Genomic DNA, 18,277 nt, shown 5'->3' with positions numbered 1-18,277 from the left:
CTTTTGGTCCGTTTTCTCGGACGAAATGGAGCAACTAAAAAGTTTGGTCAGTTTTAGAAATACACAATCTGACTAGCACATACAGAAAGTTGGCCCACAGACATGGAATAATGCCACAAAACTACAATAACTAAAGATGGCTATGGCCACTGTGTATTCTAAGTTATTCAGGTCAGGTAAAAAGAAACAGTCGTAGTCTAAATGTTATTTTGCTTGCCAAATCGCTCAGAAAACTCACCAGAAGCTTGCCAGAGTTAAAAGATGTAATCTCAAAATGAACATTGACCTTTAAACATCCACGTCCTTACCTTGCAACGATTGCACGTTAGTCGATTAGAAAGTCGTCAAAACAGAGCAGGTGTCTTTTCATTACGGTCACATGTCAACTTCACGAAAAAAATCTCCGTAACCGTTACATCGCCCTCTTTTGGTCAACACCATGGTAGCGGCGGTTTCTGTCAGAATTAGCGCGGGATTTTTGTGAAATGCAATCAAACAAGAACACACACGGTTTAAACGTGTTCATAATATTCTAATAGCGCTTTATTATTCAAAATCTCACAGTTCATTCATCGTTATATGTATCTTCAGCAATAAATTAAACTTCTATGGCTTCATGTAACATTTGTAATAATGTTTGACAAAAATGCTAGTTCATTCAACCACACATACAGTATTCATATTTTCATATTTTATCATGACATTCATATATATATATATATATATATATATATAAAAAGTAAAAATGGTTATATTACAAACCCACATATTAAAAAACAAACACCGGAAATATATATTTTGATGCCATATGAGAATATGATTATGAGAGTGTACAATGGTTTGATGTTATCTGAGTAATCCTCACAACCAGTGAGGATGCTGCCGGGGAAGACGATGTTGAAGATTTGTTTTCCAGTCATGATTTGCAGTCCTTTCAGCATTGTTTGTCCTCCAGCCCCGTGACATCTCTTTTGAACCCCCCTCACCACAATGTGAAACAATATAATGCCTATTGTTCTTTTACTCTTGCGTACTGTAATTGTTCTGTTTATACTCTGCTCGTACCATAGTGCACTCTTATTGTGCCAGAGAGAACAGGAAATCCAGTTCTTCGTAAGCAAAAGTTATGGATGAATTAAACAAAATAACAGTCACCATTCACAGCTGTTTTTACTTGTTCATTATCTCTACTATATACATTTCAATAAGAAACCCCCCTCCCCATGTCAAAACATTAAGACATTATTACAATATGCAATGTTGACTGTTGCATAGTCAAAGTACACTCTCAGTGGGTGGGTGATGGTGTTTTTTTGCAGCCCCTCAGGGTAATTCACTTCTCGGCTCGAAAACATTCATCAGGCACATGGTTTGGCTTCACCCCTTTAGACTTTCTCTGTAGATGTGAAGCATCTGTAGCTCTGGATGGAGATCAGTGTCTGGAATCATCTGCTGTTTTTGACCAGACATGACGGTACTGCGTCGACTCGCTATAGCGTATCTTACTGTTGTTGTAATAGTTATTGTTTTGATATTTGTGTGCATACATCTTCTGGTAGGTAGATGCTGCAGAATAAAAGGAAAAAGAGATGTTAATTCAAAAGGATAGTTTACCCAAAAATGAAAATTCTGTCATTATTTCCTCATCCTCACTTCCAAAACCACATGACATTCTTTCTTAAAGGATTAGTTCACTTCCAGAATAAAAATTTCCAGATAATTTACTCACCCCCCATGTCATCCAAGATGTTCATGTCTTTCTTTCTTCAGTCACAAATAAATTAAAGTTTTTTGAGGAAAACATTCCAGGATTTTTCTCCATATAGTGGACTTCAATGGCGGCCAACGGGTTGAAGGTCCAAATGGCCGTTTTTCGGCTGGGATCGTGTAGAGCCCTTTGAAGCTGCACTGAAACTGCAATTTGGACCTTCAACCCGCTGACCGCCATTGAAATCCACTATATGGAGAAAAATTTCTTTCGACTGAAGAAAGAAAGACATGAACGTCTTGGAGGACATGGGTTTAGGTAAATTATCAGGAAATTTTTATTCTGGAAGTGAACTAATCCTTAAAGTGGAACTTAAAATAAAAATGTATTTCAATATGTCTTGACTTGAGTAAGACATTAACTAACTGAAATAACTGATATACAAATAAATGCATAGATATATAAAAAAAAATTATAAAAATGACAAAAGCATAACAAAATCAAAATATATAAATAAAGACTAATTCAAAATGTTTTATATAAAATGTTATTATAAATAATACTAAAATAACACTAGTGCATTTCATGACTGGATTTCACTAAACATCTATTTATTCAGAGCCAGCAACTTACGATTCAAGCATGTGATTTTGGGCTTGTCCCAGTGGCCGTCTTCTCGGCATCTGATAGTGGGAACGTGTCTTTGGATGAAGCCGTCCTTGCAGTGGTACCTGACCAGAGAGTTGATCTCATAGCGTGCCTTCATGCTGCCATAGATTTGGGCGTCCTTTATGACAGGAGGCTGACCGCAGGACACTGAGACAGAGGGATACAGTGAGCTGACAGTGAGCAATACTGTAGATTAGATGAGGGGGAAGAGGAGGTCTCACCTGTACCCTTCTTGCAGGTGAAGGTCAGGTGGTAATTGCACGGCACGTCGTTCCACTGGCCGCTCGCATGCCAGATCATCACAACGCAGTCCTCGCCTGTGGAGAAGAAGCTGTCTGGCTGACCCACTCTCCAGTTCTCAACAACTGCTCTTGCACCACTGCATGTGCCCACATGAGGGCGCAAAGATCACATGGAAGAATCAAAACACCGTGCTCTATACACATCTGGCAGGGTTACATGGGACTTACCTTGATAAAATGGGGGGAAAGGGATGCTATGTTATTCTAATAAAATGTACTGCTGCATACAATTTGCATGAGTTGAACACAAACATTCAAACCCCATTTCATATGTAGAAAGGCATACAACAAATCAAATAAATATCAAATATGCATGATGACGCAAGATCATCAAAATCAATTGAATGTTTTTGCAAAAATTGAATGTCTGCAAAATTAGCAGTTTTGCATTCTGATTTATGCTATTTTAGTAAATAAATAAATACATGCATACATAAAAATGCATGAATAAAATCACTCAAATAAAAAAGTAAATAAACGATGAATAAAACAGCTAAATGAATAAATAAATGATCAGAAATCAATTTTAAAAAGCAAATAAATAAATAAATAAAGTTCATGTGATGTGCCTCTCTATGTGATACCACACAGAATGATAAAATGCTAAAGTGAGAACTTTTCCATTAGCATTAGCTTCATCTACTTCATCTAAGCTTATGGTTTATGGAACACATTTTTATACTGTGATTTTAATAACTGTGCACAATTGCTTCGCACTAATTTTAGGATCAAACAACCTCATTTATTCAGGCCGGAAAAAAAACAACACGCCAAGAATGACTCATATCTGAATCTTAATATCTGAATTCATGGTCACCTGGAACACAGATGTTCATCTAATAAACAGACATTTTAGGATCAAAATAATGAATCCCATCTTACCATAGGGTGTCCATCAGTCCAGCGGAAATCATTGTCAAACATTTTATCATTCAGTCCGATCCACTGATAGTCATGTCCCAAACCTACAAGACAATTACACAGATTTCAGTATATATCTCTGCCAAACTAGTCCACACAAACTATCATATGACTTGGGATGAAGTGGACAAGTTGTGTATTTGACTAATTTCTACTATTTGTATCTGCTTGTCGGTGGGAAAAATGGAAAGTTCCCACTCCAAACTCAAACTGCTGTGTCAGACTGGCCGGGAAACTCAAACAAACAGAGGAATGTTTTGATAGCACCAGTGTTTATACTCTTCGGGACAATCAATCTACTTGTATTTGTCTCTGCATATTAAACTGGGAAAGAGAAAGCATTTTATAACACAGAAAAACGACATCTTTAAGCTAGTGGATGTGCATTTTTTATAAAAAAAAACAACAAAAAAACAAAAGTCTATATGGAAGCCCAGAGAAATGGAAGAAATTCATTCATCTTTTTGGTTTGAGGACCTATGCAAACTTCTTTGACATCTTTAAAAAGACTACCTGGACAAAGTAAAAATAGCAGGAAATCAGTTAAACCAAACCACACATCACATGACACAAACAAATGTAGAACAAATCGTTTCTGTGCCTCGAGGAGCTGTTTAGTTTAGAGTTTACTTTTTTAGAGTTTAGAGTGCACTTTTATTACGAATTATGATTTGTTTAGTCAGTGCTAGAATTCAGTTAGTCCTGAGTATCTGTTTTTTGCCTCATTTGAAACTAGATTTGATGGAAATGTGCCTGTGCAAAACTCAACACCACGCACTGCTGCGGGCATTTGCCAAAAGCATTGCTATACAGATTCCAAAAGGTTTTTGTAGTTTTTAGAGCATTGCTATAAAGTGCTACAAATGGCCAAACTCTGGCAAGTTAGCATTTTAGCACGTCAATGGACTTTTTTGAATTCGTTTTTGGCTAAATGTCTAAAATAAGGTCTGTGGTGAACACAAGCTCAGAATATTTTCATGTTTTATTCTAGGACAAAAATACATCAGTAATAATTTAAAGCTTTTACCTGTCTTGAAAATGGCAGTTGCTAACAAGTGTCTAAAAGGGCCTACAGAGGTTGTCGGGACATAAAACATCATCACGCTTAACTAGTTGCTTTTACAGCCTCATTGTGTTTAGAATCATGCTTTTGCAAACTGTTCTAACTCAGATTGTCAGGGAAAATGTCATGCAAACATGTTGTAGTTCGTTTATAGCCTACGTTTAGCTTTGTACTTCTACCAATTGCATTTAGGCTTTAGAATTCATAAACGTTGCGTTCAATTCTGAAGATTATCATGCTGAACAATTAAAAACGTTTGTTGGTGTCTGAGAGTTTTTCTGGTTTGGCCTACAAAAATACGTCATCTACAGCACTCTATACAATACTTAAAGAGTTACAAAGTAAAAGAGTTAATGGTTTGTTCAGGCCCTATCAAGAGTGAGCAATAAAATGACTGATGTCTGCTTTGCCAATACCATTCATAAACTCTATAAAATCATAAACTCACGATTAACAAAGAGCTGCTCTTCATGGGACAGGACGCTGGTGAGGTGACCGCCCTGCAGACGACACTCTCTTTCCGCTGCTTCCCATGTCCGCCGGTGTGTGAAGTACTTATAGCAGTGGCTCTGAAACTTGTTCCAGCCAAAGTCACAAACCTCCGTATCTGAAAGATCGAATGACATTGAAACATGAGAAGCCTACAAATGAGGAAAACAGGCAAAACTTTGGATAGCATCCATAATGTTAGCCATATCAGTGCATCCAAATTCAAATGGCAGATGCTTTTGTAATTCATCATGATACAGCTACAGGCAGCATCACAGTGCCCATAGTTTATCAAAGTAAAGACGTCTCATGATTGAATCTGTACCCATTTTCTTCAGCATTAACCATAAACAAGCCTGTCTTTCAGATCAAGTAGAATCGGTTATGGTGCAGAATAGACACACAGAACCGTGTCTGTTTTGAGTTCGGCCATTAACTGGGTTAACCTAGTGCAAAGCACTTTTTCTTTTTCTTCTATGCCATACAATGAGGATCATCAACATTTTGCTTGGACTGAAACCCCCCAATGACCGCAGCGCTCAGTGTGAAAGCTAAATGCAAACAATGACATCTAATGAGGCTGGAAAGAAAACACCAGTAAATGAGGCCAAGTAAATCATCTCAGACACACGGCCCATAGTGCTGTTTTCTTTAACTGATTACGTACTATTATGTGCTCGCTTCGTCCTTTGCCCTGAATGTCCAGTAGATTATCAGAACCGCTTTCGTAGCATAGTGCACGTACATTAGCAAGCGCCACTGAAAATCTATTATAATTGCTACAATAATATCCAAATCTTCAATTTACTTGAGAATGTAAATTGTTACTCCAATTTCAGTTGTCTTAAGTTGCATATTTTTTTAAAGCCATGTTAAATCACAACAAATATTTTAACCGAATTGACCAAGTGTAATATGTCATGATGCATAGCACAATTTTGTAAAAAAAAAAAAAAAATGGGTATAGTGAAATTATGGTCAGAGCAAATATTAACAAAATATCCATGACTTTGGTGGTTTTTAAATTGCCTACTTATTTTGCGAGACCTAGAAGTAACAATGGATCGAATCAGGAAAACTACTTTAACCACTAGTCAGTGTCTAGAAACTGGCGGTTACATGCAACTTTGGCTCTTTGTCAGAAATAAATAATAAAACGACAAGGTTCTGGTTTCCAGTTCTGTCCGTTCAGTTCAGTTATGTCTCATGCTGTTTGGCTAAAATACTGTATTTATCACACTATCGCAAGGTTTAATGCAGCAGCTTCGGATGAAACATTTTCAACCGTCACCAAAGGTCCAAATTCAGCTTCACTGATTAAACACAACTGTATTAAATGTGAAATAAGGTTCTTTTTTACATTACGTGAAAAGCGAGAGTTCAACTTTTTACGATTTCCCCTGATCTTTGGCTAAAAAGCCTGAGAAAACAGATGTCCTCAGAGGTGATGTTTATGCATGGAGAAGATTAGCTCTGGTGATTAATGGCAGCAATATTTTGTATGAAGCTGGAACCAATCCATTGGGGGACCAACGCCCAACACGACCGTCAAGCCTGTGCGAGTGCGCGTAAATGTCAAGTCCTGAGAAGGTTAATAGCTCTCTTCAAAGTGAAAACGTGGCTCTCATTCATAAGTCAACTGATTATTTTCATTGCAGGGAAAGTCCTACGTGAGATGGAGTCAGGTGTTTGGGAGTTTCTATACTGTGGTTTGTCCCCAGTGTGACTTGGAGGGGTCTCCACGAGCCTCTTGGACAAATTGTGATGCATTAATTGATTCCAGCTGCTTTCACAGTAAAGACCCTTGTGCCAATCACAGTCGCCTTCCCAGCGTCCTAAGGGGCTTCACCTTCACAAGTGAGGGAACAGCAAAGAAGGGCCAAGAAACCCTTGTCAGAATCAATCCCAGCCCTGCTTCACGTCATCAGAGGAGAATGGCTTGACTTCATAATCCTCAAAGACTGTCCACAGCCATGTGAAAAGAGATTCAGAGTTTTCTTTTTTTACGAGTTGTTTGTCATAGTTAAAACCACAACAGACCATCCAAAAGGGATGTTCTCATATTTGAAGTGCTTCATTGAGCATTTTGATGGGTAATGAAAACTAACTGTGAAACAAGGCTCAACCTGAATGCCAAGAAGACTCTCACTGTATGCAAATGTGATTTGAAACCTCACATTATTAATTTTTATTTCCATTTAATGCATATCAAAGCCTACATAGAACAATGGCAAGCCAATCACCAGACTAAATCATCAGAGTGACAGCAGATTTGGCACCTACTTTGTTCCCCCTTCAAGCCTCATGTAATAGTTGAAAGATAATATGAAGACCTGGTATCATATTACAATAAGGTAACATGCTCACATTAGTTCTGTAAATCAATAGCTAACACAAAAAAACAACGAAAAACACTTTTAAAGCATCCTTTAAGCTTAACTTCTGCGTATAGTATACTAATACATATTTAACATTTCCGTTTTTATAAATGAACATCATGCTCGATTATTAAATGCTGTTAAAAATAGGTTATTGTTAGATCATGATATCCAACAAACCAACCAAAAATGACCAAAAATTATGTCCTTGGTTTTATTGTACACAGTTCAGTTGCTATATGATTGCTAAAGTCTTCTCAGTGGTGTTTAAGCACATTGCTTTGTGGTTGCTTTGGAATTTTAGGTGGTTGCTAGGGTATTCTAAGTGGTTACTTATTAGATCCACTCCCATGTCTTTAAGATATTCCAGTTGCATAAACATAGCCACCATGTTAAGGCTGTCTCTCAAGAACCACTAGTCTGAACATCTAGCAGTTAACCAAATGGTAATCAGTCTTACTGTTGGGATTTAAATTATACCAATCTGCCTTTTATGTAACTGACTTTAAAAAAAAAATGTGTAGACCAGTCTTAAAGAGAAAAAAAATATTACTATTAGAATCAGAATCAGAATGAGCTTTATTGCCAGGTATGTTTACACATACGAGGAATTTGTTTTCGTGACAGAAGCTTCCACAGTGTAACAGAATGACAGTGACAGAACAAAAAACACAGATAATAAAAAATAGAACAAGTAAATAAGGAATAAAAATATATAAATCGACAATTGTAGAAGATCTGTGTGAAGATGGGGGCCAGCTGGTCAGCACAGGATTTCAGACAGACTGGTGTAACACAGTCTGGGCCTGGTGCTTTTCTCCTTTTCTGCTTCCGGAAGACCTGGCGCACCTCTTCTTCGCTGATCTGAATTGCAGGTGTGGGGGAGAGGGGGGTTGCTGGAGGTGTGAATGGTTGTGTGGAGAGGTGTTCAGGGCGGGTGTGGCGTGTCTTTTCAAACCTGCAGTAGAACTCATTCAGATCGTCTGCCAGTTGTTGATTCACCGCAGTGCTGGGGGATGGTGACTTGTAATTGGTGATTTCTTTTAGACTTTTCCACACTATTAAACTATTAAACTATTAAAGGGATAGTTCTCCCAAAAAAGAAAATTCTGTCATTAATTACTCAACTTCATGTCATTCTAAACCCATAAGACCTTTGTTCATCTTCGGAACACAAATTAAGATATTTTTGATGAAATTCGAGAGCTTTCTCACCCTCCATAGACAGTAATGTAACTGAAATGTTCACAGACTCAGAAACATACTAAGAACATTGTGAAAATAGTCCATGAGACATCAGTGGTTCAACTGTAATTTTTATGACGCTACAAAAATACTTTTATGTGTACAAATAACCAAAAATATACATGAACATGTCACATGGATCATTTTAACAATGTTCAATGTTTCTGGGTCTGGGAACATTTCAGTTACATTGCTTTCTATGGAGGGTCAGAAAGCTCTCAGATTTCATCAAAAATATCTAAATTTGTGTTCTGAAGATGAATAAAGGTCTTGCGGGTTTGTAACGACATGAGAGTGAGTAATTAATGACAGAATTTTCAATGCAACTAGATGTAGATCTAAGCCGGTCTATTGCTATTGCCTTAGCAAGCACTGCTAATAATATCATAGCAAGACATGTCAATTTCAACCCAATCAAATAATTTTCTGCTGAATATTCCACTAAAATACACACATTACAGAAGTTCAGTGTTTTGCAAATGTCATTTCAAGCTGGCTTTAATTAGTTTCCAAAGTCTTCTAAAAGTCACAACCTAAATGTGGGACCTACTCAAGTCATGCCTAGATAAGTATGACGAGGCGACTAAAGGAAAATGTACTCATCATTTACATAGTCACACTAATGTTCCTGGGACCATGCCAAGTAAGTCAGCTGGCTCTGCAATGGCTCATCGAATTGCTCAGCATTTGTGAGAAGTGTGGTGGGTGTAAGGGAAGAGGCAGTACTGTCACTGACTCTGTGACCTTTTCTCTGAACCCTATTGTTGGCACAAATGTGCTTTCATTCCTATGGACACCATACAGCACACCCTCTGGAGGATGAAGCCTGCCAGATGTGGTGAACTTTGTGGTTTGGTTTGCCCATTCTAACTGTTTGGACTGACCGCTATAATGTATACAGTTTGCTTCAGTGGATTTATTAAACAGCCATAGCTCACTTTTTTTAGAAACTAGCACCCTAAATCATAACATATTCCATCCAACAGCTCCTAACAATAATTTAAGAGTTATATTTTCTTCCACTTACAATGGAAACCTATCAGGCAATCAGGCAGATAAATGTTTAAAATATGCAATCATTGCAACATTTCAAAAATAAACCAGAAGATACAGAAGGCATTATGCGTTAGCATGAAAGTGACGTGATAAAATCACTTAGCAACTTGCTATCATGCAACAGTCCACAATTAGTTGCCCAAAAAAACATTCCTTCAAGAATTTCATATATAAGCCCAATTAAAACAACTGTATAGCATCATGTTAGCGTTGATTTCATACCTTGCTCACAGAGGGGTCCTGAATAGCTGGGCAGACAGACACAACTGAAAGAGTTTAACCCATCAATGCATGTTCCACCATTGCGACAAGGGTTTGACTGGCATTCGTCAACGTCTGGAGGAATTACAATATGAAAATGTCTTACTTTACTTAGAAACTCTAAACGTGTTAATCAAAAGTGAATAAAACTGCAAATATTAAAGGCTTCAAACCATTTTCACAATGTTCCCCACTGTATCCAGGCATGCAGAAACATGTGTTTCCTTTTCCATTAGAATAGCAAGTTCCACCATTTTCACACACACTGACAAAGCAAAGTGTGAGACCTAAAATAACAAAGTAACATCCATTAGTGGATGGACAAGTCCATTATGGATAAGTGGACTACAAAGCAGAGTAATTCAATTATTTTGTAAACCTCAAGAAAGGAACTATCGAAATTATCAATACAGCGCTACACAAGATAAGCAATATACAATGTGAGTTACACAAATATTATGTGGAACTGTACCTTGCAAATCCTCCATATGGCTCTCAACAGTGTAGCTGGAATCTCTCCAGACTTCTGGTTTTCTTGTGGTGAACTCTTCCCTGGATGGTGGTTGTCCTTCAACAATTGAGGGACCCGCCACATCTTCATAATCTACAACATTCTCTTCAAATGCCACAGTACTTGTGGCTTTGGGGGTGGTGAAAACGTCTTCTGTAGCAGAAGTAGTTGCCCTATCCAAGACCTGAACTGGCTCTTTCACATTTAAGTCTGTAGCAACACTGGTGGTGGGATAACTGGAAACTTGGGTAAATGAGGTGAGAGGCTTCTCCATTGAGAATCCAAATGTAGAAAGTGATATTTCTTGTGTTATCTCTTCTGAAGTCTCTGATGATTGCACTGAGGTGATTGTCTCTTCTGAAGGTGATTTTTGGATTAGATCACTTTCTTGGGAGCCTGAAGTCCCTGATGACTGCACTGAGGTGGTTGTCTCTTCTGAAGGTGTTTCTTGGATCAGAACAGTTTCTTGGGAGCCTGAAGTCCCTGATGACTGCACTGAGGTTGTTGTCTCTTCTGAAGGTGATTTTTGGATTAGATCAGTTTCTTGGGAGCCTGAAGTCCCTGATGACTGCACTGAGGTGGTTGTCTCTTCTGAAGGGGATTCTTGGATCAGAACAGTTTCTTGGGAGCCTGAAGTCCCTGATGACTGCACTTTGGTTGTTGTCTCTTCTGAAGGTGATTTTTGGATCAGATCAGCTTCTTGGGAGCCTGAATTCCCTGATGACTGCACTGAGGTGGTTGTCTCTTCTAAAGGTGATTCTTGGATTAAATCAGTTTCTTGGGAGCCTGAAGTCCCTGATGACTGCACTGAGGTGGTTGCCTCTTCTGAAGGTGTTTTTTGGATTAGAACAGTTTCTTGGGAGGAAGACATTACTGCTCTAAGACTATCCGTGGGCAGAATGGTGGTTTCTGAACTTTGGGTAGTGAATTTTGTTTGGGTTTGGACACTAGTGAAAATCAATGGTGCTGTGTCTTCTGCAGAACCTTCAAATACTTTAGTTGCTTCATCATATGCACCAACGCTCATTTCTTCAGTTTGTTGAATGAGAAGGGATGGAACAGTAGTTGCAGAGAAAGGTTGTTTTGAGAATGCTTCAGTTGGCTGATCACCAGAGCTGATGTCCTCAGAGATGGTGCAGATTGTACTTACATCTTTTTCAATCTCAGGCACCAATAAAGGACTCTTAGTTGTACTTGTGTCTTGGTCTTTCTCAGAGTGTGTAATATAAGGAGTGCTTTCTTCTGAGATTGCCTCTGTTTGAAAAGTTGAAACCACCCGAATCGTAGGCTGTATACTGGGCAAAACTAAACTAACAGGTTGCCTTGGCTCTTTGGGATAAGCACTTGTTAAGGAACTTGTAAAGCTGTGAGATGAAACAGTGAAAGATGGAGATAAAGTTGTGTGTTTTGATTCTTCTGTTGCATATATATCTTGTCCCGAGCCCTCGTCTTCAGTGGAGGTTGAGCCTTCAAAATCTTCTGTTTCTGGTTTCATTTTTCTGTTCTCTGTTGTCTTCATTTCTACAGTACTGGCTTCTGGAGTTGTAACAATTGGTCCTTTGGTATTGCAGTCAACCCCAAATGCCGGTGTAGTCTTCTCTGTTTCAGCTATTTCAGTCTCGTCGGTAGCCACCACAAATGGGTCATTAGTTGTTGGAAGTGTGTCATCCGCAGAACCTTCCAAGGCGGTCAGTTCCTCATCATCATCTGTTGTGCGCATCCCCGAACCTTCTTCGTGCATGCTTAATGATATGGCTTGTGGGGTCATTTCCTGGCTTGGAGATTTGGTTGAAAATGTGGGCAGCTCTGTCATGGTTATACTTTCCAAGCTCTTTGTTGAGAAATGAGGCTCAGTTTGGCTTCTGGTTGTTGAGCCAGATTCGTCTGTTTCAGGGGAAGATGTGGTGCCTTCAGCATCCTCCGTAAGTATTTCTATCTCATCATCGGGGATGTTTTTTTCTGTTGGTGGGATAGCAGTGTCAAACTGGTCTCCTCTAGCCTCCTGAGTTTGGTCAGTGTCTGGTTTCAGAGTCAACTCGTGCTTTCCGTTAATGAAACTCACTTTTGGCGTGATGGTAACAGAAGCTGATGTTTCACCTATAAGGTCTCCACTGCCTAAAGGTGGCTCACTTTCACCAGCCGTTATAAGTGGAGTAGAAAGCCCTGGTTCTCCAAGGAATTTTAGAATAGCATCAAGTGCTTTAGTATCAAAAGCATCAACTGCAAACAAAAAATGAAAAGACATTACACACACCTAAGTGAGTTAGTTTATACTGAGCCAAACGCTTATCAAAAATAATCTACTGTAAAGCCTCATGTTGCCAATTTTTCAAATTACTTTATAGACATCTTAGACACTAGCACTGCATATATATTCCACTTAATAGCTAGAGTCTCAGTTGAGGCAAATAAAACCCTCACGTCAGTTATGATTTTGGCAGTCAAGATATTACTGATTGTTTTTACATAAGTAATGGCCCTACTTATATTCAGAGAAAAGCTTATTATTAATTCTATTCAGTGATTTGTCCCTGTGAGACCCTAAAGTCACTATACTGCAAAATTACAAGACCCTTTTCATTTTTAAATAGCTCAAAATTAAACAAAGTGATTCCAACTACTGTTACATTATGCAGTTAAAATGTGTGAAATATAGCCAGAAATTTTACTACATCCTCAAGTCCTCAATAACATACATAACAAAATATTATGTTTTCTTTGGTGGATTCACTAGCAGCCACACATGGTAACATGATCTGTAGACTGGACGAGGTAAGGAAAAGCAATTAGCTTGCAGTGATTACCTCTCTGATTGTTTTAAGGGGCTTTGCCATTTGACCCGGGAGGCATTTGTCTGTGGCTTTGAGAGCTACTCTTTCTCACAACCAAAACCTGTCTCTCCCTGATGTTTTACTAGAGTAGGTGCTCCTTTAAAAGTATCACACAGTATAAATGGGTCAACTGATTAATGTCGACCCACAGGACCTACAAGACAGGAACACTGGCTGCAGTCTATTTACAGATGTTTATCAACCTCAGTCATCACTATTTCCAGCAACACGGGAAGTCAATTAAGGTCATGGGAAGGCATGGAAGATCTGTTTCTCTTCTCTTCTTTATGCATATAGGCAGCACCACTAGTTTAGCTATACTTCTGGATGAGGTAAAGATTTGGCACAAACCAAATATTAAAGCAATTGCATGAAATCAAAGGACCAAGTCCAAATCTTTTGTTTGCAAGACAGCAGTAGGCATCTCGACAGAGCCAAATGTGGCCTCTCTTTAGCCAAGATCTACATTCATTTTGCATCTCAGTGTTTCCTAAACCAAGTCACTCATTTACAACATGCTGCTTTGGACATGCAACAATCACAGAAAAACACTGCCACACCAAAATAGGAAAGGACAAGCAAAACTGGTTCAAGAAGTCAATGTATTGTATACTTGGATACTGTCTTGCTCTGGTAAAATTAGCTTCTATATGAACTTTTTGCACATACTAAGTGAACTTTTTTGCACATACTTTGAACTTTGCATAGACAAAATTGTCTGAACTTCCATCTGACCTACCTGATTGATTTCTCTGCGTAATGTTGTATATGAACACATTGATGCCCAGTGGAAAGTCATCGTCCTTCTTGGCATCAATCTGTTGGCTGTGCAAGTTCACTTTACTTAAATCTGGGGTTAGCAAAGTGGACTCAGCCAAGTCAAGACTTCCTTCAGTCATGTTTGCTGTGGTTTCATCCTCTTTGTACACAATTTTTGGCTTGTCTGGATCTCCTTGCAAGTCTGTAGTAAACACAGGTGAAGTAGGAATCACACTCCCAGAAGTATCCATGTCACCACTGCTGCTACCCTCCACATCATTGTCTCCCCCATGCGGAGTTTCCAACCCAGGATGCATGTTCCCTGCGGTGGGCTGACGTTGAATCTGGATAGAGAAGAAGGAATCTGAATAATGGGGCATTTCAGGTGTAGTAGGGACTGGTGTGGTTTCCATATCCGAAACTCTCTCCGCTTTAGTTGGTACAACAGCAATGGCTTCAGCAGAGGGATTCGCTTCAAGTGCGCCTCTGTCACGTGGAGCCATGCTTGCAGAGAACATGGATGGTGGCTCTTCTCTGGTGCCATGGGCTGGCATAGAAGAGACTGAATCTGAATAATGTGGCATTTCAGGTGTGGTAGGTGTAGCTGAGGGTAACTGGACAGCAAAGTAGTTATCTACACTATGGGGTACCCCTTGCACCAAGGAGCTGTCTTTGTCTTCATAGTCATTAAATGTTGTGGTTTCCATATCCAAATTTCTCTCAGCTTCAGTTGGTACAACAGCAATGGCTTTAGCAGAGGGATACACTTCAGGAGTGCCTCTGTCACGTGGAGCCATGCTTGCAGAGAACATGTATGGTGGCTCTTCTGTGGTGCCATGGGCTGGCATAGAAGAGACTGCTTTAAGGGAAGAGATTAGATGGCTGTCTATGAGAACCGGAGGTGTTGTGGGTCCAGCTGGGGGTACAGTTGTGGGATCCCATCCTGAGAACAGAGAGAAAAGGAAAAAATGTAATTTTGACCAAGCATTTTGTAAATACTTTTCCAGGTGAAGTGTGTAGCTTTGGTGCCCCTAGTGGCACCAGATTGAATTACAAAATAATGGGTTTCAATTGTGAATGGCTTCAATTGTTCAGCTTGTCTGACCCATATTTATACAATTTACTGACAAGTCAGACTGCCTAAACAAACAGAGAAATTTAGAAAGTGCCACATTGTCAACCTATATGTCTCTATGCATTAAATTGTGATAGACGAAACTGTCACTTTTATGAGGTGTTATTAAGGTGAGCACTGTAGAATACTTTTGCAGTTTTATCCTAAATAAGACACAGCCCTCAGTCTATTAATATTGACCAAGTAAGTGCAATTGCTGGCAGCAAAGTCAAGATATTTCTACAAAATGCCAATAACAGCAGAATCGCCTAAGTATTTAGGGATTTGTTTTGGCTGGTAACAAGTTATTTTAGGGAAAATGACGCACTATCACAGGGTAGAACCTGACAGTTTATATTTATTTTGAAACTTTAGCTTCCTTTCCAGAACATTTTTGGCTAGGTTGCATTTTGCCTAACCACATATTTTGACTCTGACCAGTAGGTAAATAATCTTGAATAAGTGCACTTGGAATGTTTCATAATGTAAGTGCCAACGTCATCTCATTCTCACAATCAATAAATCAAACCCTAACACCGCTGTCTACATGCATGCTAGCTCTGACACACTTTCATGGACCTATATAAAAACTCAAAATGGCCAAGTTAACGACACTATAATGTTCACTCTTGTCTGTTCATACACATATAGCTGCTGTGTGTATGACATGTTGGCAGGCTTCCAAGGGTTTGACTCAGAGAGTTTCAACAACACCATGTTAAAACCATTCATGATGACATGTATGGCAGTCACCAATCTGGCTGCATGCAGGGGAATAGAGTGGGGGTCCAAAAGTCTGAAAGGACAAGTGAAAAGGCCTCTATTTTTTGTCTGAATTTAAAAATATACATGGATTTCAAAATGTCTTAGTATGTGGTTTGACTTCTTTACCTTTAATGACAGCAGCACTGTGACACAATGTGACATGAGGTCCTTATAGACCTTATACGACCAGGCTAGATGCTATATTAAAATTTTCCAATAAAAAAGAGGCTGGGAGAGATAGACATACTGTACACTACTGTTCAAAACTATAGGGTCAGCATTTTTTATTTTTAAATAAATTGTATTCAGCAAGGAGATCAAAAGTGACAAGGGATTCTATTTTAAATAAATGCAGTTCTTTGGAACTTTCTAATCAGAGAATCCTGAAAAATATGCCTCACGGTTTTTGCAGAAAATTAAGCAGGATTGAATTGTTTCAGCAAATCTGCATATTAGAATGATTTCTGAAGGATCATGTGACACTGAAAACTGGAGTAAAGATGCTGAAAATTCATCTTTGCATCACAGGAATAAATTACATTTTAAAATATATTTCAATAGAAAAAAGTAATTTTAAATTGTAATAATATTTTACAATATTTTTAATAATTTACAATATATTTTTTAATTAAATAAATGCAGCCTTGGTTAGCATAAGAGACTTCTTCCAAAAACATTACAAAATCATTCCAATCCCAAACTTTTAAACAATGTCTGTTCAATATGTTGAATGTACAACCTATTGAAAAAAAGCTGATTTCTATCTATTGCATGTTCTTAGAAGCATTTCACTGACAGTTTGGTCTGACTTATGTGACAAAACGCTTGTTTTCAGTACTAACCACCAATTGTTGTTCTTTCACTGCATTTGATAATTTATGTTCTTTTAAATCCGTTTTTACACAAGCAGCATTTCAGATGCATAATGCTAAAGTTATGCAGAGTGTTGTGGACAGACAAAAGCCAACACCCATCTTTGCTTCCTTCAGTCTCTTCATCTGAACAGTAGATCTATCTTCATCTTTCTTTAAGCCTGCACATGTTATGACCAGGCTAAGAGAATATAAAATACCCGAATACTACGACAAAATGACAAAAGCCTCTCACTTTTGCTAATGACAAGAGTATCTCAGTGCTTCTTTGTCTCTGACTCAGTGTGTGGACACACAAGAGCCAGCTGTTAGACGTTAGGGATGTGTCCTCTTTTCTATGCAGCGCCTCTGATGTAAAACATCAGGAATCTTTTTCCCTTATAAAACCCCAGTGATCTTGAAACAGCACAAGAGGAAGCCACATCCCCCCACTGGCACTTGTTTATATATTATAGTGGGGCGCTCTTGCCCTCCGTGCTCATTTTTGGCCTATCCAGAGTGCTTTTGTTTGTTTTGCGGTACTCTGCGGTAGAAGCCCATTTAAGAGAAGTGCTTCAAGACCGGTTACATGAAACAAGCCGCGGCTAACAAGAAAGCCACAAAATCCCTGGAGGAAGGGGGTGAAAAGGAGATACCCGATGTAAAATCGGATTAAATGCATGTTAAGCGCTGCATTTGTGTGGCCTGTTTCCATTTTCCCTCTCGAGTGACGACTGAGGTTGCACAGACGGAGAGTTTCAACAACCCCCAGCAGGACAGTTACAGGGTTCAAAGGCCGTAGTCGTTGTGGGCAGCGGAATTGACCTGAAAACAGGTCAGTTAGTTTGCCGTTTTAAGGCACAAATTTGAGCTAGACGTAGAACAGAGGTTTAACACATGAAATCTGAGGACGCCCTGGAGAGAACGAATTATTCTGCTTCCACCCAGCTAGCAGAGAGAGAGGAAAGGTCCGTTCAGAGTCACAGCTGTTATGATATCACAGCAAAACAGACGCCTCCCTATCTACAAAACAATATCGTGAGGAACATGCACATGCAGTTGTGTGAATCTCACCAAACTTGTCAAAGAACATGTCTGTTATATTTCATCTCAAAATTGAAAGATACTTCAATAAAAGATTATTTAGTTATTTATAAATTTATTATTTTTAGGACCAGATTTTAAAATGTAATAGTTTTGAACAGTTTAAAACTTTAAAAGTTTTAAAAGTAGTTGTTTTCTTCAAATTATGACATTTTCCCTCCAAATGCTCCTTCCTTGCAATGAAAATTAAATAAATAAATATTGTTGTGGGTAATGATTGAAATAATGTATTATTAAAAATAAATAATAA

At 38.7% G+C, this 18,277-nt stretch overlaps 1 protein-coding gene across 1 annotated transcript in view; it reads right to left on the bottom strand.

Moving 5' to 3' along the window:
• Positions 1-813: 813 nt before the first annotated feature.
• Positions 814-18,277, bottom strand: part of vcanb (versican b) — a 27,963-nt gene continuing 10,499 nt past the window's right edge. Inside the window, exons 7-15 of the mRNA XM_016487399.1 lie at positions 14,174-15,136; positions 10,565-12,823; positions 10,266-10,379; positions 10,054-10,167; positions 5,112-5,270; positions 3,562-3,644; positions 2,599-2,734; positions 2,342-2,524; positions 814-1,566 (exon numbers count right to left, since the gene is read on the bottom strand). Of these exons, the coding sequence (XP_016342885.1) occupies positions 1,433-1,566; positions 2,342-2,524; positions 2,599-2,734; positions 3,562-3,644; positions 5,112-5,270; positions 10,054-10,167; positions 10,266-10,379; positions 10,565-12,823; positions 14,174-15,136 (4,145 nt within the window). The 3' untranslated portion in view covers positions 814-1,432. The remainder of the gene's footprint in view (positions 1,567-2,341; positions 2,525-2,598; positions 2,735-3,561; positions 3,645-5,111; positions 5,271-10,053; positions 10,168-10,265; positions 10,380-10,564; positions 12,824-14,173; positions 15,137-18,277) is intronic.

The sequence above is a fragment of the Sinocyclocheilus anshuiensis genome, unplaced genomic scaffold, assembly GCF_001515605.1.
Source record: "Sinocyclocheilus anshuiensis isolate Anshui unplaced genomic scaffold, SAMN03320099.WGS_v1.1 scaffold393, whole genome shotgun sequence".
NCBI classification, from domain to species: Eukaryota; Metazoa; Chordata; class Actinopteri; order Cypriniformes; family Cyprinidae; genus Sinocyclocheilus; species Sinocyclocheilus anshuiensis.
This window is presented reverse-complemented; position numbering and strand designations above follow the sequence as displayed.